Source organism: Delphinapterus leucas, chromosome 4, assembly GCF_059928025.1.
Source record: "Delphinapterus leucas isolate spDelLeu-1000000601 "Yukka" chromosome 4, BTC_Dleu_Yukka2, whole genome shotgun sequence".
Taxonomy (NCBI): Eukaryota; Metazoa; Chordata; class Mammalia; order Artiodactyla; family Monodontidae; genus Delphinapterus; species Delphinapterus leucas.
The window spans coordinates 489,671-507,657 of NC_143132.1; the positions used below are offsets into that span (position 1 = coordinate 489,671).

The window sequence follows — 17,987 nt, forward strand, 5'->3', positions numbered from 1 at the left end:
TGGGAAGTGCCAGCTGCGTGCCAGGCCCTGGAGAAGGCACGTCCCGCTGCCTGGGCTGCAGGGGAGCAGGCGAGGCTCAGGGCCGCGGGGGACGGCCCCAGGTCACACGCTGTTCGTCAGCAGGTTAGGGTTCAGACTCTTCCTGACTTTGCCCAAGTTACTCAAGAAGCTGATGGTCGAGGTTGGGGCCTTCCTTGTTCTGTCCCTGAGGATGGCCTCTCTGGCCAGGCCAGGGCCTCTCCTCTGCTGCAGTCAGAGTTTTGAGAACGTGGTAGGACTTGGACCCTCTCCCAGAAAATGGCTCCATAATCTGTAGCCTGTCGTGTCTGGATCCGGGGTTTCCCTGAACCCATCCTCCTCTGACTCCTCAGCCCTGGCCCCGTCTGCTGCCTGCAGACCTGCCCTCACGGGATGAGCCGGGAGCGTGTAGGGGAGCGTTGCTGTACCCAGGGCTGCTAACAGTGAGGCCAGGTGGCTCCCAAGTCAGAAGGAAACGCTGGCAGTGGTGGATGCCGTGGGCTGGGCCTTGGGCTCGGCCTTTGCTGCCTCCCCTCATTTCCACATGGCCGTCTGGCGACGCAGTGGCTGCAGGGCACTGAGGAGGTGAAGGGTGGCCTCTCGCCTGTGTAACACCTCTCCGTGGGTTCTCTGTGGTCTGGGTAGCTGTGTCGAGCTGAACCGGTCCTCGTTCCTGGAACCAGAGGGTTTATCCAAGGCCAGGAAGTCGGTGTTTATTACCAGGAAGCTGACAGTGTCCGTTGGGGAGATCGTGAATGGAGGGCCGTTACCCCCTGTTCCCCGTCACACCCCCGTGTGCAGCTTCAACTCCCAGAACAAGTACGTCGGGGACAGCCTGGCTGCGGAGCTGCCCACGGGCACTCAGAGACCCGGCTTGGACGTGGCGGGTGAGTGAGGCTGCGCTCTCAGGAGGGCACCAGCTGCGCTCCCCTCTAGGAGGCCTCATCCTGGGGCCCGGCGACATCAGCTCGGTGCTGCCTGAACGGCTCCCTGGCGCCACAGTGCTTTGTTCCCACGGGTGAAGCGCACATGGCCCCCCGGCTCGTGGCTCAGGAGGCGCCCTGTGGCGGTCAGCTTGGGGAGGGTGGCCAGTCCTTAGGGTCACTGTGGGCGGCCAGGGCTTGTCTTCGGTGCCCACGTTTGCCTGTTCCTTCCAGGTGTAGGGAGAGGAGAGGAGTGCAGTACGGAGGGGGACGAGACCCTCCCGGCTCTCCTTCTGCAGCCCCTGCCCACCCCTGTGCCAGCTTCTCCTCCACAACTCCCGGTACTGCCCTTGAGCATGGCACCCAGCCTCTTCCAGCCCCCCGTGCAGCCCCCCGTGCAGCTGGAGCTCCTTCCCCCAAAGTCTGCGCCTGTGTACTCGGACGAGGTAAGGAACCTTCCTGTCAGAGCTCTGAGGGCCCGTCGTGGGCGAACATCCAGCTGCCTCTGCTGTCCAGTCTGACCACTGTCTGTGTCCCTGGGGTGTCCCTGGGGTCAGCATGCCTCTGACAGGTGGCCCCGGGGCTGAGCAGGGCCTACCCACCACACGGGTCGTGTGACTTGATCTCGCCACCCTGTTGCTTGGGCAGGCACTGGGCACCACCCCACTGGGGGATCAAGGAGGCCTGAGGTGGGGAATGAGGCAGGGCCACAGAAGCCGGGGACGTGTGATGTTGGGGTGCGGCACTGTGGCCGTCTGAATGGCCATTGTTGAGCAGGCAGCAGGCTTGTCCTGGCACGTTCAGAAGGCTCCTCTCTGGTTATTAGCAGGAACCCTTTCCAGGAGCGCACAGCCGAGCCCCGTGTAAGGGTCATTAGACGCCTCCAAACAGCTTCCGGTGATGAGGTCTTGGAGGGATTTCTGAGCTGGGCGGACGGTCCATGATGTCTCTGTGGTTCCGGGAAGATCTTCAGTACCTTAGGCTGTGGAGGCGATGGCTTGGTGGTGCGCTGGGGCTGGATCGGGGCGGCGTCCCCAGCCAGTGATCGTGGCCCCGTCTGCCCTCTCCTTAGGACCTGGTGCAGGTGGTGGATGAGCTCATCCGGGAGGTTCTTCAGAGGGACTGCGAGGAAGTTGGCGCCGCCGGGGCGGCCTTCGCAGCCACAGCCCTGGGGTAAGTGCGGTGCCTCTCGTGCTCTGAGGCCGTCTGTGCTCCCGCCAGACGCTTCCTCTCAGAAAGCTGCTCTCAATCTTTGACAAGAGATCACAGGCTTCAGTGTCGGTCCTGCTCGCTGGTGGGTATAGTCCCTCACGTTCCTGATCTGTGTTTGTCGTTTGCAGGTAGTTTCTATGTGTGTATGACTTTTGAGTAGCGTTAGGTTTATTAAAGTTGTAAATTAGAAACCTGTTTTTCTTTCAACTTTAAACGTGATCAAAAATCTAGTAATAAAAAAAATCTAGTAATAATTAGTTCATTCTCTGTTAAAAAATAAAAATACTCACTTTACTTGATCTTGGATTAAGTCACAGTTTATAAATTTGACATTAAATTCCCTTAAACATTTTATACCATTTGCATTTAACACCATGATGAAATTTCCTTAGACATTTCAAACTACACTTATAAATTTTATAAAGCTGATTTTGTGGAACACTTTAAGCATCTAGTCTTTTTTTTTTTTTTTTTTTGCGGTACGTGGGCCTCTCACCGTTGTGGCCTCTTCCGTTGCGGAGCACAGGCTCCAGACGTGCAGGCTCAGCGGCCATGGCTCAGGGGCCCAGCCGCTCCGCGGCATGTGGGATCTTCCCGGTCCGGGGCACGAACCTGTGTCCCCTGCATCAGCAGGCGGACTCTCAACCACTGCACCACCAGGGAAGCCCAGCATCTAGTCTTGATAAATTTAATAATCAAAATCTTTCTAGACACTTAAGCAACTTTTGGAGTTAATAGTTCATTAAAATCTGCCAAGTTTAGTAAGTCAGACTTTCTTAAGGATTTCAAACTTGTAAAAATTCTAGTACATATAAAGTGACACAATTATACGAAATGGTATTATCAATACTTAAAAACCGAAGGCACATTTTGGCCAACCAGATATTTCCTTGTATAAATGTAGTTTACACAAAAGGGTCAGTCTTGTTCATAGGTTTGTTCAGTTTTTTATATACTAGAATTAGATACATACTTTCTGTCTGATGGAGCTAAAAGTAAGATTTCCATGGGTTTGTTTTTTTTATTGTGGTAAAATATAACAAAATTTACCATTTTAACCATCTTTAAGCTCACCATTCAATGGCATTAAGTATATTTACAGTGTCGTGTATTCATCACCATTGTCTGCCTCCAGATCTGTTTCTGAACAATTCTCCATTAACTATACGCACACACACACACGTATATGTGCCACGCTTCATTTATTCACCCGTGCTTAATAAGGTGTTTCCACCTTCTGGCTATTGTGAATGATGCTGCTGTGAGCACTGGGGCACAGATAACGGTTTGAGTCCCTTTCAGTTCTTACGGGTATATGTTTAGGTGTGGAATTACTAGATCATGTGATCTATTTTTACGTTTTTGAGAAATCAGCAAACTGTTCTCCACAACAGCAGCACCATTTTTGCATCCCCACCAGCAGTGCACAAGGGGTCCAGTTGCTCTACATTCTTGCCAACACTTGCTGTCCTTTCTCTCGTGACTAATGATGTTGAGCATCTTTTCATGTAATTATTGGTCACTTGTGTATCTTCTTTACAGAAATGTCTATGTAAGTCCTTTTCCCATTCTTTTTTTTTTTTTTACATCTTTATTGGAGTATAATTGCTTTACAATGGTGTGTTAGTTTCTGCTTTATAAGAAAGTGAATCAGTTATACATATACATATGTTCCCATATCTCTTCCCTCTTGCGTCTCCCTCCCTCCCACCCTCCCTGTCCCACCCCTCCAGGCGGCCACAAAGCACCGAGCTGATCTCCCTGTGCTATGCGGCTGCTTCCCACTAGCTATCTACCTTACATTTGGTAGTGTATATATGTCCACTCCTCTCTCTCGCTTTGTCACAGCTTACCCTTCCCCCTCCCCATATCCTCACGTCCATTCTCTAGTAGGTCTGTGTCTTTATTCCTGTCTTACCCCTAGGTTCTTCATGACATTTTTTTTTCTTAAATTCCATATATATGTGTTAGCATACGGTATTTGTCTTTCTCTTTCTGACTTACTTCACTCTGTATGACAGACTCTAGGTCTATCCACCTCATTACAAATAGCTCAATTTCGTTTCTTTTTATGGCTGAGTAATATTCCATTGTATATCTGTGCCACATCTTCTTTATCCATTCATCCGATGATGGACACTTAGGTTGTTTCCATCTCCGGGCTATAATAGAGCTGCAATGAACATTTTGGTACATGACTCTTTTTGAATTATGGTTTTCTCTTGAGTATATGCCCAGTAGTGGGATAGCTGGGTCATATGGTAGTTCTATTTGTAGTTTTTTAAGGAACCTCCATACTGTTCTCCACAGTGGCTGTACCAATTCACATTCCCACCAGCAGTGCAAGAGTGTTCCCTTTTCTCCACACCCTCTCCAGCATTTATTGTTTCTAGATTTTTTGATGATGGCCATTCTGACTGGTGTGAGATGATATCTCATTGTAGTTTTGATTTGCATTTCTCTAATGATTAATGATGTTGAGCATCCTTTCATGTGTTTGTTGGCACTCTGTATATCTTCTTTGGAGAAATGTCTATTTAGGTCTTCTGCCCATTTTTGGATTGGGTTGTTTGTTTTTTTGTGATTGAGCTGCATGAGCTGCTTATAAATTTTGGAGATTAATCCTTTGTCAGTTGCTTCATTTGCCCTTTGCCCATTCTTGAATTTTGTTGTTGTTGAGTTGTAGGAGTTCTTTCATATTCTGGATACTAATCCTTTTTCAATATTTGATTTGCAAGTATTTTTTTCCCAATCTGTGGATTGTCTTTTCACTCTTTTGATAGTGTCCTTTGATGCACAAAAATTTAAAATTTTTATATAGTCCAATTTATCTATTTTTGTTGCTTGTGCTTTTGGTATCATATTCAAGAAATCACTGTCAAACCCAATAATGTGAAGATTTTCCCCTGTGTTTTCTTCTAAGCATTTTATAATTTCAGCTCTTAAATTTAGGTTTTTGATCCATTTTGATTTTGTTTTTATATATTGTGTAAGATAAGGATCCAACATTGTTCTTGGGTATCCAGTTTTCGCAGCACCAGTGTTGAAAAGGCTGTCCTTTTCCCTTCATATGGTCTTGCCGCCCTGTTCAAAATCAGTTGACCATATATGTGAGGGTTTCTTTCTGGGCTCTATATTCCATTGGTATATATGTCTGTTTTTTTTGGTTTGTTTGTTTTTGGGAGTACGTGGGCCTCTCACCGTTGTGGCCTCTCCCGTTGCGGAGCACAGGCTCCAGACGCGCAGGCTCAGCGGCCATGGCTCACGGGCCCAGCTGCTCCGCGGCATGGGGGATCTTCCCAGACCGGGGCACAAACCCGTGTCCCCTGCATCGGCAGGTGGACTGTCAACCACTGCGCCACCAGGGAAGCCCTATATGTCTGTTTTTATGGTAGTACCATATTGCTTTGATTTGATTACTATAACTTCGTAGTAAGTTGTAAGTTTTGAAATCTCAAAGTGCGAGTCCTTCAGCTTTGTTCCAACTTTCTCTTTGAAGACTGTTTCCCTATTTGGAGACCCTTTAAATTTCATAAGAATTTTTGGACGGGTTTTTCTACTTCTGCAAAAGTTATGTGGGGATTTTGATGGTGATTCCAATGAATCTGTAGATTGCTTTGGGTAGTACTGGCATCTTAACGATATGAAGTCTTCCAGTCCATGAACTTGGATGTCTTTCCATTTGTTTATGTCTTCCTTAATTTCTTTCAGCAACGTTTTATAATTTTTATTGTACAAGTCTTTTGTTTCTTTGGTTAAATTTGTTCCTAATTATATTATTCTTTTTGTCGCTATTGTAGACGGAATTGTTTCCTCAATTCCACTTTCAGAACGTTCATTGCTCGTGTATAGAAATGCCATTGATTTTGGGGTGTTGATCCTTATATTCCAACCTTGTTGAACTTTTTTTTATTGTAATAGCTTTTGAGTGGATCCCTTAGGATTTTCTACATACAGGATCCTGTCATCTGTGAATACACGTAGTTTTCTTCTTCCTTTCCAGTTTGGATGTTTTTATTTTTCTTGTCTAATTGCTCTGGCTGTAACTTTCAATATGGTGTTGAATAGAAATGGCAGATAGGGCACGCTTGTCTTGTTACTGATCTTAGAGGAAAAGCTTTCTATCTTTCATGACTGAATATGATGTTAGCTGTGGGTGTTTCATATATGGTCTTTATCATTTTGAGAAAGTTCCCTTCTCTTCCTAATTTACTGAGTGTTTTTATCATGAAATGGTATTGAATTTGTCAGATGCTCTCTCTGCATTAATTGAGATGATTTTTTGGGTTTTTTCCCCTTCAGTTTATTAATGTGGTTGTATTACATTGATTTTCATTTGTTGCATTCCAGGAATAAATCTTTCTTGGTAGTGTGAGATTATACACTTGGTAGTGTATAATCCTTTCAGTATATTGCTTAATTTTGGTTTGCTAGTATTTTGTTAAGGATTTTTACCTCAATGTCCACAAGGGATATTGGTCACTAGTTTTCTTGTGGTGTTTTTGTCTGGCTTTGGTATCAGGTCGGGGGAATGCTGGCCTCGTAGAGGTGTTAGGAAGTGTTCCTTGTGCCTCGGTTTTTTCGAAGAGTTTGAGAAGAGTTGGTGTTCGTTCTTCTCTAAGTGTTTGGTAGAATTTGCCAGTGAAGCCTTCTCATCCTGGATTTTTCTTTGCTGGAAGATGTTTTAAAATACTGAGTCAGTCTCTTAACTAGTTATAAGTTTATTCAGATTTTCTTTTTTTCCTGAGTCAGTTTTGATAGAGTGTGTGTTCCTAACCGTGGGCTTGGTTTTCATGCTGGAAGGCAAATAGGTATTTTTTCCCTTGCTAGTATTAGAAGTCTAGTAATACGGTTTGTGTGGCTTTTATTATTTATTTAGAGCAATGTCCACTTTGCTCTGTCTAGTGTTTCCAATGCTGCTATGGAGGAGCTGTTAACAGCTGCAACCATGGGCATTTTGAGGCACATTGCAAGTGAAGAAGTGACTAAGGAAAGGGAGCGGAAAGAGGAAGAGAGGCGGCGGGCTGAAGAAGAGAGGTGAGGGTGTCTCATCCTTGCAGTGCCCGTGGGGGTGGAGTGTGTGGACGAGGGGAGAACCTGCCCTGGCCTACGATGCTCTCGCTTTTGCCCACTGCACTCGTATCAGATCCACGGCTCGCCCTGCGCCTTCGTATGCTATGGCCCAGGGAGCGGGCAGGTCCCACCTTGTAAGCAGCAGCCCCTCCCCAGCCAGAGGGGGTGTGGGTGGTGGTCAGGGAACTGGAGTGGGCGTGGCTGTGTGGCCTGTCTGGTGGAACCGGAGGGGTCAGGCAGCACAACTCAGATCCCCGCTCTCAAGGTCACAGACTGTGACGCCTGTTACTTCTTGTGCTCCTTTTCCCTCAGGTTGAAACAAGAGAGAGAACTGGTGTTAACGCAGCTGAGCCAGGACCTAGCTGCAGAGCTGACAGAGCTCGTGGTGACAGAACGTGTGAGGGAAACCTGCTCCCAGGAGTTGAAGTAAGTGAAGCGCTGGCGCCTGCAGCGTGAGGCAGGTGGGCGGCTGGTAGGAGGGTTAGAGGCCCCATGGCCAGGCTGGTCCAGCTCACGCTGGCTGGCTTTCATTTTGACAAGGAGCATATCTGCTGGTTAGCCAGACACTGACAGGCTGTCCCTGTTCTTGTGTGCGTTGCTTCCAGGGAGGCCCTCACCTTCGCTCTCATCCTCCTTGTTGACCCTGCCCTGGGCATGGGGATGTGTCTTTCAGCAGAAGAATTCGCTGGTGGTCTTCTCCACACTGGGTTACTCACCGTTAGTTTTTCTCAAGTAGAAGATCCTTTCCTTTGTTTCGTATGTTAAAAGATTCCTTTGAGCTATTTCACTTAAGAACTTTATTAATTTCAGTGCCAAGCTTCAGGGAAGAAAGAGGTTCAGTTGTGCTGGGAAATCTGTCCTTGCGTTTAAGTTCCCCTGACATAGGTCTGCAGCCTCTGGTGCAGATGGGGAATATAGCCAGGAGGCAGAGTATATTGTTTAATTAATATTTCTTTCCATTTCTATTAATTGGGAGTCTATTTCACTGTTTACTATAAGCAAGAGACCTCACAAATGATGGGTGTTTGTCTGTTCTTAATCCCAGGAAGGGGTATTAAGAGATATGTAGGGCTTCCCTGGTGGCGCAGTGGCTGAGAGTCCGCCTGCCGATGCAGGGGACGCGGGTTCGTGCCCCGGTCTGGGAGGATCCCACATGCCGCGGAGCGGCTGGGCCCGTGAGCCATGGCCGCTGGGCCTGCGCGTCCGGAGCCTGTGCTCCGCAACGGGAGAGGCCACAACAGTGAGAGGCCCGCGTACCGCAAAAAAAAAAAAAAAAAAAAAAAGAGAGATGTAAAACCTAGGACTCATTGGCGTGCAGGGAAACGCTGCTCTCTGCAGCTCCAGAAGACTTGGACTAAGCTCGGCCCAGGGCCGTCCCCACCGCCACAGAGGACAGCCATCGGAGATGGGTCTTGCCTGTCCGGGCTGCTTTGACTTAATGGCTACATATATTTGATAAAGGCCTCTGTGATCCCTTGGTTGATAGGATTTTGTTATAAAAAATCTCTTTCAGATTCTGGTTTATCTGAGGGCCACTGTCACATGACCTTAGGCTGTCAGCCTCTGGAGCCAGCTATCATATACTTGAGACACTTCTAATTGCAAACATCAGATGTTGTTGATGAGACGATATTTCAGTTGTCTCAATGGTCATTTAAAAATTAAATTTCTAACTATAAGATACAGGATTATCTCTTGACTATTTATAAGGGCCCTGTTGGATCTATAATCTTGTACCCTGTACCACTTTAGTTCTTTTTTCTCTAAATTTCCAGATGTCTGTGCATTATATAAAGTGAAATCTTCAAGCTTTCCTTGCAGCAAAGATATCATTACATTTCAGTATCAAGGACGTGGACTCATGCTTTTAAGGCAGGCCCTCAGGGTGGGGCCTTGGGTGCAGTGTCTCTCATGCTGATTGCCCTTTTCCCTAGGAGTGCAGTGGAGACAGAGCAGAGGCTCCGCATGGCCCGTTGCTGTGAGGACGTCTGTGCACACCTGGTGGACTTGTTTCTTGGGGAGGAAATTTTCCAGACTGCAAAAGAGACCCTCCAGGAACTTCAGTGCTTCTGCAAGTATCTCCAGCGGTGAGTCCCGTGTCCTTACAGATAAAATCAATGCATACAGGGAGAGTCTTTTACAAAGATTATCCTTTCAGAAACAGCTGATAATAACATGCACATGTAACATGTTCCTTCCTAAAGGGTATAAACTAAGTAAAGAATTAGATTGGGGTGGGGGGACCACTCTATATTTCAACAGATATTTATAGGTAGCCTTCTGCTGTTTACCCAATGTGCTAGACACAGGGAGAGGGCCATGAACAAGCCAAATGATAGCTGTATGCGCCCACGTGGATGAATTTCTGAAACATAATTTATAGTGAAAGAAAGCAATTCTTAGGGAAATGTGTGCAACATACAAACTGTATATTCAAACTAAATGGATTGTTTTGGATTTATATATAGTAGTACAACCCTAAAGAAGGAAAATAACAAACATAAACCCAGCATAGTGGTTACCTTTGGGAATGAGAGGGTGTGTGACTGAGCAGGGCCCGTGGGGATCAGCTGCTGGTCTTGGCCACCCATTCTTCACTGCATGGAAGGATGTGGGTGTTTGATTTATCATTAATCTTTAAAATGGGTATACATGTGTTACATATGTTATATAATGATTCATTTCATAATAACATTTAAAGAAAGTAATAGTGTACTTGACAGTTGCAGCCGTGTAAAAGGGGATTCAGTGAGAAATGAGTCTCCATCCCACGAGGACCTCTGACCTTTGTGTGGTGGTTGGCAGAGGTGGGAGCACGTTCCCTACTCTGTGCCAAACTTTTCTTGACTCTCTGTGACATAGGGCGGAGACCTGACTGCAGCAGCACGGTGGCCTCTCCCCGTTGCCGTCAGTGCACTGATGTGGCGTTGCCAGAGCACATGGTAGATGACCTGCCTGGTCCCACTGGTAGACTTTCACATGGCTTTCTCTCTCTAGCTGTGACAAAGAGTGCTGCAGTGGCATCCTTGTGCAGACATTTCACACAGGTGCACACATGTCTGGAGAGAAAATCCTGTAGGTGGTGTCTGCTGGGTCAAAGGGTGTATGGATCTGTGTTTGTATCCAGATTGGCAAGTTGGCCTCCAGAGATTGTTCACTCTTTTTTTTTTTAATTAATTAATTTATTTGGTTGCACCAGGTCTTAGTTGTGGCATGCGGGCTCATTAGTTGCGGCTCACAGGCTCCTTAGTTGCCGCTCACTGGCTCCTTAGTTGCGGCATGGGCAAACTCTTAGTCGCGGCATGCATGTGGAATCTAGTTCCCTGACCAGGGATCGAACCCAGCCCCCTGCATTGGGAGCGCAGAGTCTTACCACTGCACCACCAGGGAAGTCCCTCAGCATTCACTCTTAAGTTCAGTAGTTTCATTGCCCACCGCCCATTCGTTATCATGCGTCCCCCATACCTTGAGTTTCAGTTCTGATCCATTTCTCAGTTTGAGAACTGTTGCTGAAAAAGACCTAAACATACTGGCAGAAAATGTTTCCCATGTTAATGCTGGAGATGTTTTTGCCTTGTCCCCATGGCAAAAACACCCAGTGATGATACTTTGGTCTCTCCTCTAGGTGGAGGGAAGGTGTCGCAGCCCGGAAGAAACTGAGGCGCCAGATGAGGGCCTTCCCTGCGGCGCCCTGCTGTATGGACACGAATGACCGGCTGAGGGCACTGGCGCCCAGTGCAGAGTGCCCCATTGCAGAGGAGAACCTGGCCAAGGGCCTCCTGGATCTGGGCCACGCGGGGAGAGTGGGCATCTCCTGCACCAGGTCAGCAGCCCGGGGCCTCCGAAGTGCCTCCTGCCCCAGCTGGCTTCATCGAGGGTGTGGATTAACGCGTCTGTTTGCAGGGAAGATGGGTGGAGTCAGAGGAGGTGAAGGCGGACGCAGGATTGCGTTTTCGGAGTGAGAGTTGCTCTACCTGCTGTGATTTCACCTGCCTTTTCCCCTTAAAACACTCCTGGTCCTGCCAATCGAATTTTCCCTGGAATTACCTGTTTCCTCCTTGCCTTCCTAGCTTAAGGACACATCGTGTCCATTCTCAGTGGTGGAGCCAGAGGTCCGTGTTGGCCTCACCCCCACCCCCACCCCGACCCCTCTGCTACCCTGGGTCTGCAGTGGCAGCATTTTAGCGACTCCCCCTCCTGCCATCAGGTCTCTTCTCTTACGGGCTCCCTCCCTGTGTCCCCTCGCATGGCCCTCCCTGCCGCTCCTCCTGGCCACCCCGCATGTACCCGGCTCCCTGCCCAGGTCCTGGCTTCAGCTGCCCAATCCTGGCCATGCAGGGCTCGGCCTCTCTCTTCAGACCAGGCCGCTGTCGCCTCTGGAGAGGAGCCTCCCAGTGGGGGCCTAGGAAGACGACACAGAGGCGCAGTGGCAGCCCACCCTGCTGGGGTCTCGAGGCACATCTTGTCCTCGCCTGGGCTATCACCAGCTCCACGCCTCTAACAAACTTTGTGTAGCTGCCCACGTCCCCGGGTCCTGTGCCTGCGTCTGCAAGCAGGGTGGTGATGGTGCTGGCCTGTCTCTGATGTGCTGCTGTGCGTGTTGGGGCCTTCAGCCTTGGCCTGCTGCCTCCTGGAGTCCTGGCTGTGTCACCTGTGTCAGGACGGCCCTCTCTCTGTCCCCTCCCCCTCCCTCCAGCACAGCCCCCCGCCCCTCTTCTTCCCCTCTGCCTCCTCCCCTGGTAATCTTTTTCCATCCTACACGCTGCCAGCTCGCTTCATGCATCTCCAGCTGAGGCCTCTTCCCCGCGTCCCCAGTTCAACGTCGGAACCTAGTCTTCCCCTGGCCTGCTGCACTCGGTGCCTCCTCTGGCTCACAGGATGCCAGCCTGTCCTCCCTGGGCTGGGTCACACCTGGACTCAGATCCACCATCCTGCGGCTCTACCCTCACCACCTCCACCACCATCCCCTTTCACGTAGCCACCTGTCCCGTCTGCTGGCTTCCGCCCTTGACCCCTGCACCCCGGTGTCCTCACCACCACATCAGAGTCAGGTCGCCTCACGTCCCTGTCGACGTCCCTGGGCTGCTCTCTGAGTTCCTTCACAGTGGCCCCCACCCTGCCCTCTGGCTGCCCCCGCTGCTCTCCCTGCGCTCATTCTGTGTACCTGCCAGGCCCACTCCTGACTTGGTCTGGCCTGTCCCCCAGAACTCACATGCTGGCGCCCCTATTTCCTTCAGTCTTTGCTCCCATATCACCTCTGACCACCCTGTGTAAGTCCACAGCCTGCCCACCGCGCCTGTCACGCCACCCACTAACAGAGGCCCTTCTCTCCCTACAAGGCGTGTGTTCTAGCGGGGCAGGATTTGTGTCTGTTTACTGCTGATCTGCCACGACTGGAACACAGTAGATAACTGCTTGATATTTATGGAATGAACAAGTCCTCTGACTAAACTGTGTCTCTATCGGCAAAGGTTTCTTGGTCTCCTAAGTATTCCCCACTGGGAGACACTCACTAACCAATTACTTTGCACTCAGAACATCACGAAGCGCTTATCAGGTTCCTCGGTGGGTGCCGAGTGGGCCTCACGTAGGCTCTGTGTGGTTCTTCCTTCGCAGGTTAAGGTGTCTCAGAAACAAGGTGGCGCACCAGATGAAGGTTCAGCACTTCTACCAGCAGCTGCTGAGGTTGGTCACCCCCCGCCCGCCGTGTCTGCTGCTGCCGCCGGGGGCTCGCGTGGTGGCTCACCTGTGGTGCTCTGTCCCTTCCAGTGACGCGGCATGGGCACCCCTGGACCTGCCATCCCTCGTGGCTGAGCACCTCCCGGGGCGGCAGGAGCGCATGTTTTGGAAGCTGGTGCTGGTGTTGCCTGACGGAGAAGAGCAGTCCCCAGGGAGTCCTGGCAGGTCAGGCAGGTCTCCCCCTGTGGGGCTAGATGCTCAGCAAGCGGCCGGGAGGCGGGGTGACTTCTCCAGAGCATCTGGCAGCTGAGTGCTGCCCACGGGGGTGGCCGGGTGTCAGCCAGTGTGCTCCTCTCCTCCTGGGGGCCCTGACGCCTGCTTTCATTTTGATGCTCAGCTTTGCAGGCTGTCTTGTTTGTTATTTGAAGTTGACGCTTTAGATTATTCACATTTTTATTTTGTATCGTTGGCAACAGTCTTTGTCCAAAAACATTTCAGACTTGATTGTGACTTAAAGCTCTGCTGAGGTATGTTGATGAGAGCCTGCTTCATTTTAGACTCTTGGGGAAGACAGTTTAGTTTGTTTGCTATAGTTCCATTTTTTCCTTAGGTAAAAAACTTCTGGCATTTTAAAAAAGAAATCGAAAAAGTTGACATGGCATTGTTTCTTGTAACCAAGTTGCTTCCAGAAACCATACTTGAGCGGTACGCGGGCCTCTCACTGTTGTGGCCCCTCCCGTTGCGGAGCACAGGCTCCGGATGCGCAGGCTCAGCGGCCGTGGCTCACGGGCCCAGCCGCTCCGCGGCATGTGGGATCTTCCTGGACCAGGGCACGAACCCGCGTCCCCTGCATCGGCAGGCAGACTCTCAACCACTGCGCCACCAGGGAAGCCCCAGATAACATACTTTTAAAGCAACTACGGAACATGTTACTTTTCTTTTTTAGATGTAATTCACATATCATAAATTTCTCCCATTTAAAGTGTACATTTCACTGGTTCTAGTATATTCACAGAGTTGTATAGCCATCACAACTATCTAGTTGCAGAACACTTTTTCACCTAAAAAGAAATCCATGCCCATGATCAGTCCATCCCTTCTTACCTGCAGCCCCTGGCAACTACTAACCTGTTTTCTGTCTCTATTCATTTGCCTATTCTGGACATTTCATACAAATAGAACCCGAAAACACGTAGTCTTCTATGACTGGCATCTTTCACTTGGCATAATGTTTCCTAGGTTCATTCATGTTGTAGCATATATTAGTCCTTAATTTTGTGGCCGAATGATATTTGATTGCATGAATATATCACATTTTATTTCTCTGTTCATCAGTTGATGGGCATTTGTGGTGTTTCCACTTTTTGATTATTATGATAACGCTTCTGTGAACATTGACGTGTAAGTGTTTGTGTGGACATATGTTTGCAGTTCTTTTGGTTATATACCTAGGAGTGGAATTGCTGGGTTGTATGGTAAACTCTAAGGACCTTTTCTGTTGCTCAGAATCTTTTCTTAGTGCTTCAAAATCATAAATCATGGGGCTTCCCTGGTGGCGCAGTGGTTGAGAATCTGCCTGCCAATGCAGGGGACACGGGTTCGAGCCCTGGTCTGGGAAGATCCCACATGCCGCGGAGCATCTGGGCCCGTGAGCCATAATTACTGAGCCTGCGCGTCTGGAGCCTGTGCTCTGCAACAACAGAGGCCGCGATAGTGAGAGGCCCGCGCACCGCGATGAAGGGTGGCCCCCGCTTGCCACAACTAGCGAAAGCCCACGCACAGAAACGAAGACCCAACACAGCCATAAATAAATAAATAAATAAATAATCATAGATCACATTAGAATGAGTGTCCTCTCAAATATATAACCCAGTAGAGTTCCTAACTCCATTTAAAAAATCACAGCCTGTTTATTAGTTCAGATCACCTTTATAGTAAGATTTGGGGTTTGTGTATTTACATCTGTGTAATATTTCTCTTTGTAGTTCACATTCAGGATTAGACTCTCCTTCAAGTGTTATTTTCTTTTATTCACAGAATTCTAGCAGATTGGTTAAAAGTCAAGTTCATAGGAGATGATGGCTCAGTGGATGACACATACCGTGATGGTGGGATTCAGACACTCACTCTCTTTAACACTCTGAGCAGCAAAGGGAATCAGACAGTTTCTGTCAGTGTGTGCGTCAAGGTGAGTGACCATCACTTAGTGTATTTACTTCTGGGATTTTCTCATTTGGGCTCACTCCCAGACGTGATTGGAGCCATATAACTTCCCTGAAGTGGCCCTGAAACAATGTGGGAGGCTCAGAAGCAAGTGTCGTATCTGTTCCTCCTTGCGTCTTGATGACATCCCATGCACACCCCCTTGGTGTGAGAGACCAGGCTAGATTCTCGGGAGTGCAGTGAGTCTTAACTGTCTTGGGTCACAGACCTCTCTTTGAGAACTTGGTGAAAACCCAGAACAATCCCGAAAAGTCCATATGTTCACCTATAATTCAGAAGCCCTGAATTCCACGGACCTCTGGTAACTAACCCAAGAGGGATGAGACAGAGCATTACAAAAAAATGCAGTGGCTGTTGCATCTCATATGGTCTGTCAGCTGCTGAAATCTTTGTTAAATAGCTTCCTGATATATCAGGTCTTACCAAAAGACTAATGTTTTTTAATCCTATGCAGTTTTCACTTAGGTTCAGTAGTGGGCATTTCAGGTTACTTGTTTTTGTTTTACATTAAAGTTGTCCTCAGTTTTTGATTATAAGTTCTAATTTTCTTTCCTTTCGTTTCCTTTCCCTTCCTGCCTTCCTTCCTGTCTCTTTCTCTCCCTCTCTCTCTTTCTCTCTCTCTCTCTCTCTCTTTCTTCCTCTCTCTCTTGGCTGCGTTGGGTCTTCATTGCTGCACATGGGCTTTCTCTGGTTGCGGCAAGCGGGGTCTACTCTTCGTTGCAGTGCATGGGCTTCTCATTGCAGTGGCTTCTCTTGTTACGGAGCACGGGCTCGAGGTGCGCGGACTTCAGTAGTTGTGGCACGCGGGCTCAGTAGTTGTGGCTCGTGGGCTCTAGAGCACAGGCTCAGTAGTTGTGGCACACGGGCTTAGTTGCTCCACAGCATGTGGGATCTTCCCAGACCAGGGATCGAACCCATGCCCCCTGCATTGGCAGGCAGATTCTTAACCACTGCGCCACCAGGGAAGTCCCTAATTTTTGTTCTTTATAGGTATTTGTGCAATACTGAGCTTAATTGGTTCCCTGAGAGATACTTGTTTAATGAGAAGCTGTTTCCTCATTAGATTCAGACCTGCATAAATGAATTTGAGGTTTTACTGTGTGTGTTCAGAAGTAAAACCAGATGTATATTTTATTTACTTAGAAAATAGCAGTGCAGGGCAGGAAGTGTGGGCTTCAGTGTTGAGCAGACCTGGTGTTGGTAGCTGCTGCTGTGGCCAGCTGTCCGACCTGGGCCTGGTGCCTCCCATAGTGTGGCGATCACGACCGGCGGCACGCTCAGAGCGGGGCCCAGTGAAAGCGGCCCTGCCCACCGTGTCCTGACCCGAAGTCTCCACGCCTGACCTCTGCTTTTCCTGACAGGCACGTTCATGGCACACCCGGACATCTGCATGCGGCACTGTAGGGCATGTTCCTCCTGTCCTTGGAACTGCTTCAAACTGTAGTTTGACTATAGAATTTTTGTTTGTTTCTTTCCATTTTAACACTATTTATTGTATTTCTTAAACGTGAAAGTAATACATATATGAAACTAAAAACATAAGGAAATACAGAGGAAGTATAAAGATTATAAGAGCCATCTAAGCTCTCACCATTCAGAGGCAACAGGAACATCCTGGGGCGTGTTCTTCCCTTTTTCCTATGTTGACAAAGTCAGACTTCATCTACTGGACAATTAGTTTGTTCTTGCCTTTATTCTTAAAATTTTAAGTCAAAATAATACTTGCATGTAGTTAAAAACTCAGATAGCACCACATGATGTATGATGAGAAATCGCAGCCCCTGCCCCTTCTTCTAGCTCCTTTCCCCGAGGCTTGACTTCTGTCCTGTTTCCATATCATGTCCTTACACTGCCATTTCTCTTATTTATCCACTTTAGATGTTCTCTGCCGACTTTGCATTAAAATATGTGTATTAGTTATCTATTGCTACATAGCAGGTTACCTCCAAATGTGGCAGCTTTCGGAATTCCCCGGCGGTCCAGTGGTTAGGATTCTGCGTTTCCACTGCAGGGTGCCTGGGTTCGATCCCTGGTTTGGGAACTAAGACCCCGCATGCTGTGCGGCACGGCCAAAAAAACCAAAAACCAAAAAACATCCAAATGTGGCAGCTTTAAATAACAAACGTTCGTTACTCACAGTTTCTGTGGGGCAGAAGTCCAGGTGGGGCTTAGATGGGCCCTCTGGCTCAGGGTTCCTCACCAGGTGTAAGTCAAGATGCAGGCCAGGGCTCTGGTCTCCTCGGAAAGCTCACGCTCGTGGTTGTTGGCAGGATTCACTTCCCTGCAGGCCACGCCACGTGGGCTTCTATGAGGCAGCTCACAGCAGGGCATCAGCTGGCTCCCATCAGCTGAGCAAGCTGGCGTAATCTCTTTGTAGCCTAATCTTAGAGGTGGCACCCCATTACGTTTGTCTGATACCATTAGAAGCGTGTCACTGGGCCCAGCTCACACTCAGGGCAGGTGACGGTGCACGGACATCAGCACGAGTAGGTGGCATCGTGGGGGCCATCCCGGGGCTGCACACCCCACTGTGGGAGGCGTGAACTCTTAATACCCCAGTTCCTCTCAGCCTCCCCATCTTCCAGGTGGCTACACCATTACTTTATGTTATCTCAGCAAGTGGGGCCACGTGGGTGCGTGTGTTGTGTGTGCGTGCGCGTGCTGTGTGACAGCTATTTGCCCCAGAACCGGCAAGTGTTCTGTGACATTTGTTTAGTTTTTTGCAAGTAGTAGTTGTCTCATTATCTTACTTAAGTAGTTTTATCTTCATCTTTCGTTAATATTACCCAGATGTGCCGGCACATGGGCTGTGCATGTCTCAATAGAGTTTCCCAAGTGTTCTGTCACTTCACCTTGTCC

General features: G+C 48.8%; 1 protein-coding gene across 6 annotated transcripts in view; it reads left to right on the plus strand.

The window, feature by feature from the left end:
• The window catches only part of MCM3AP (minichromosome maintenance complex component 3 associated protein), a 43,764-nt gene that overhangs the window by 15,374 nt on the left and 10,403 nt on the right, over positions 1–17,987 (plus strand). For 2 of the 6 annotated variants that reach the window (XM_089910089.1, XM_089910085.1), the window contains exons 12-21: positions 664–905; positions 1,176–1,387; positions 2,014–2,114; positions 7,059–7,190; positions 7,539–7,652; positions 9,161–9,313; positions 10,852–11,103; positions 12,843–12,911; positions 12,996–13,130; positions 14,943–15,093. In XM_089910089.1, coding sequence (XP_089766215.1) covers positions 664–905; positions 1,176–1,387; positions 2,014–2,114; positions 7,059–7,190; positions 7,539–7,652; positions 9,161–9,313; positions 10,852–11,103; positions 12,843–12,911; positions 12,996–13,130; positions 14,943–15,093 — 1,561 coding nt within the window. The remainder of the gene's footprint in view (positions 1–663; positions 906–1,175; positions 1,388–2,013; positions 2,115–7,058; positions 7,191–7,538; positions 7,653–9,160; positions 9,314–10,851; positions 11,104–12,842; positions 12,912–12,995; positions 13,131–14,942; positions 15,094–17,987) is intronic. The other 4 variants (XM_089910087.1, XM_089910088.1, XM_022596818.3 and 1 more) reach the window with 3 other exon arrangements.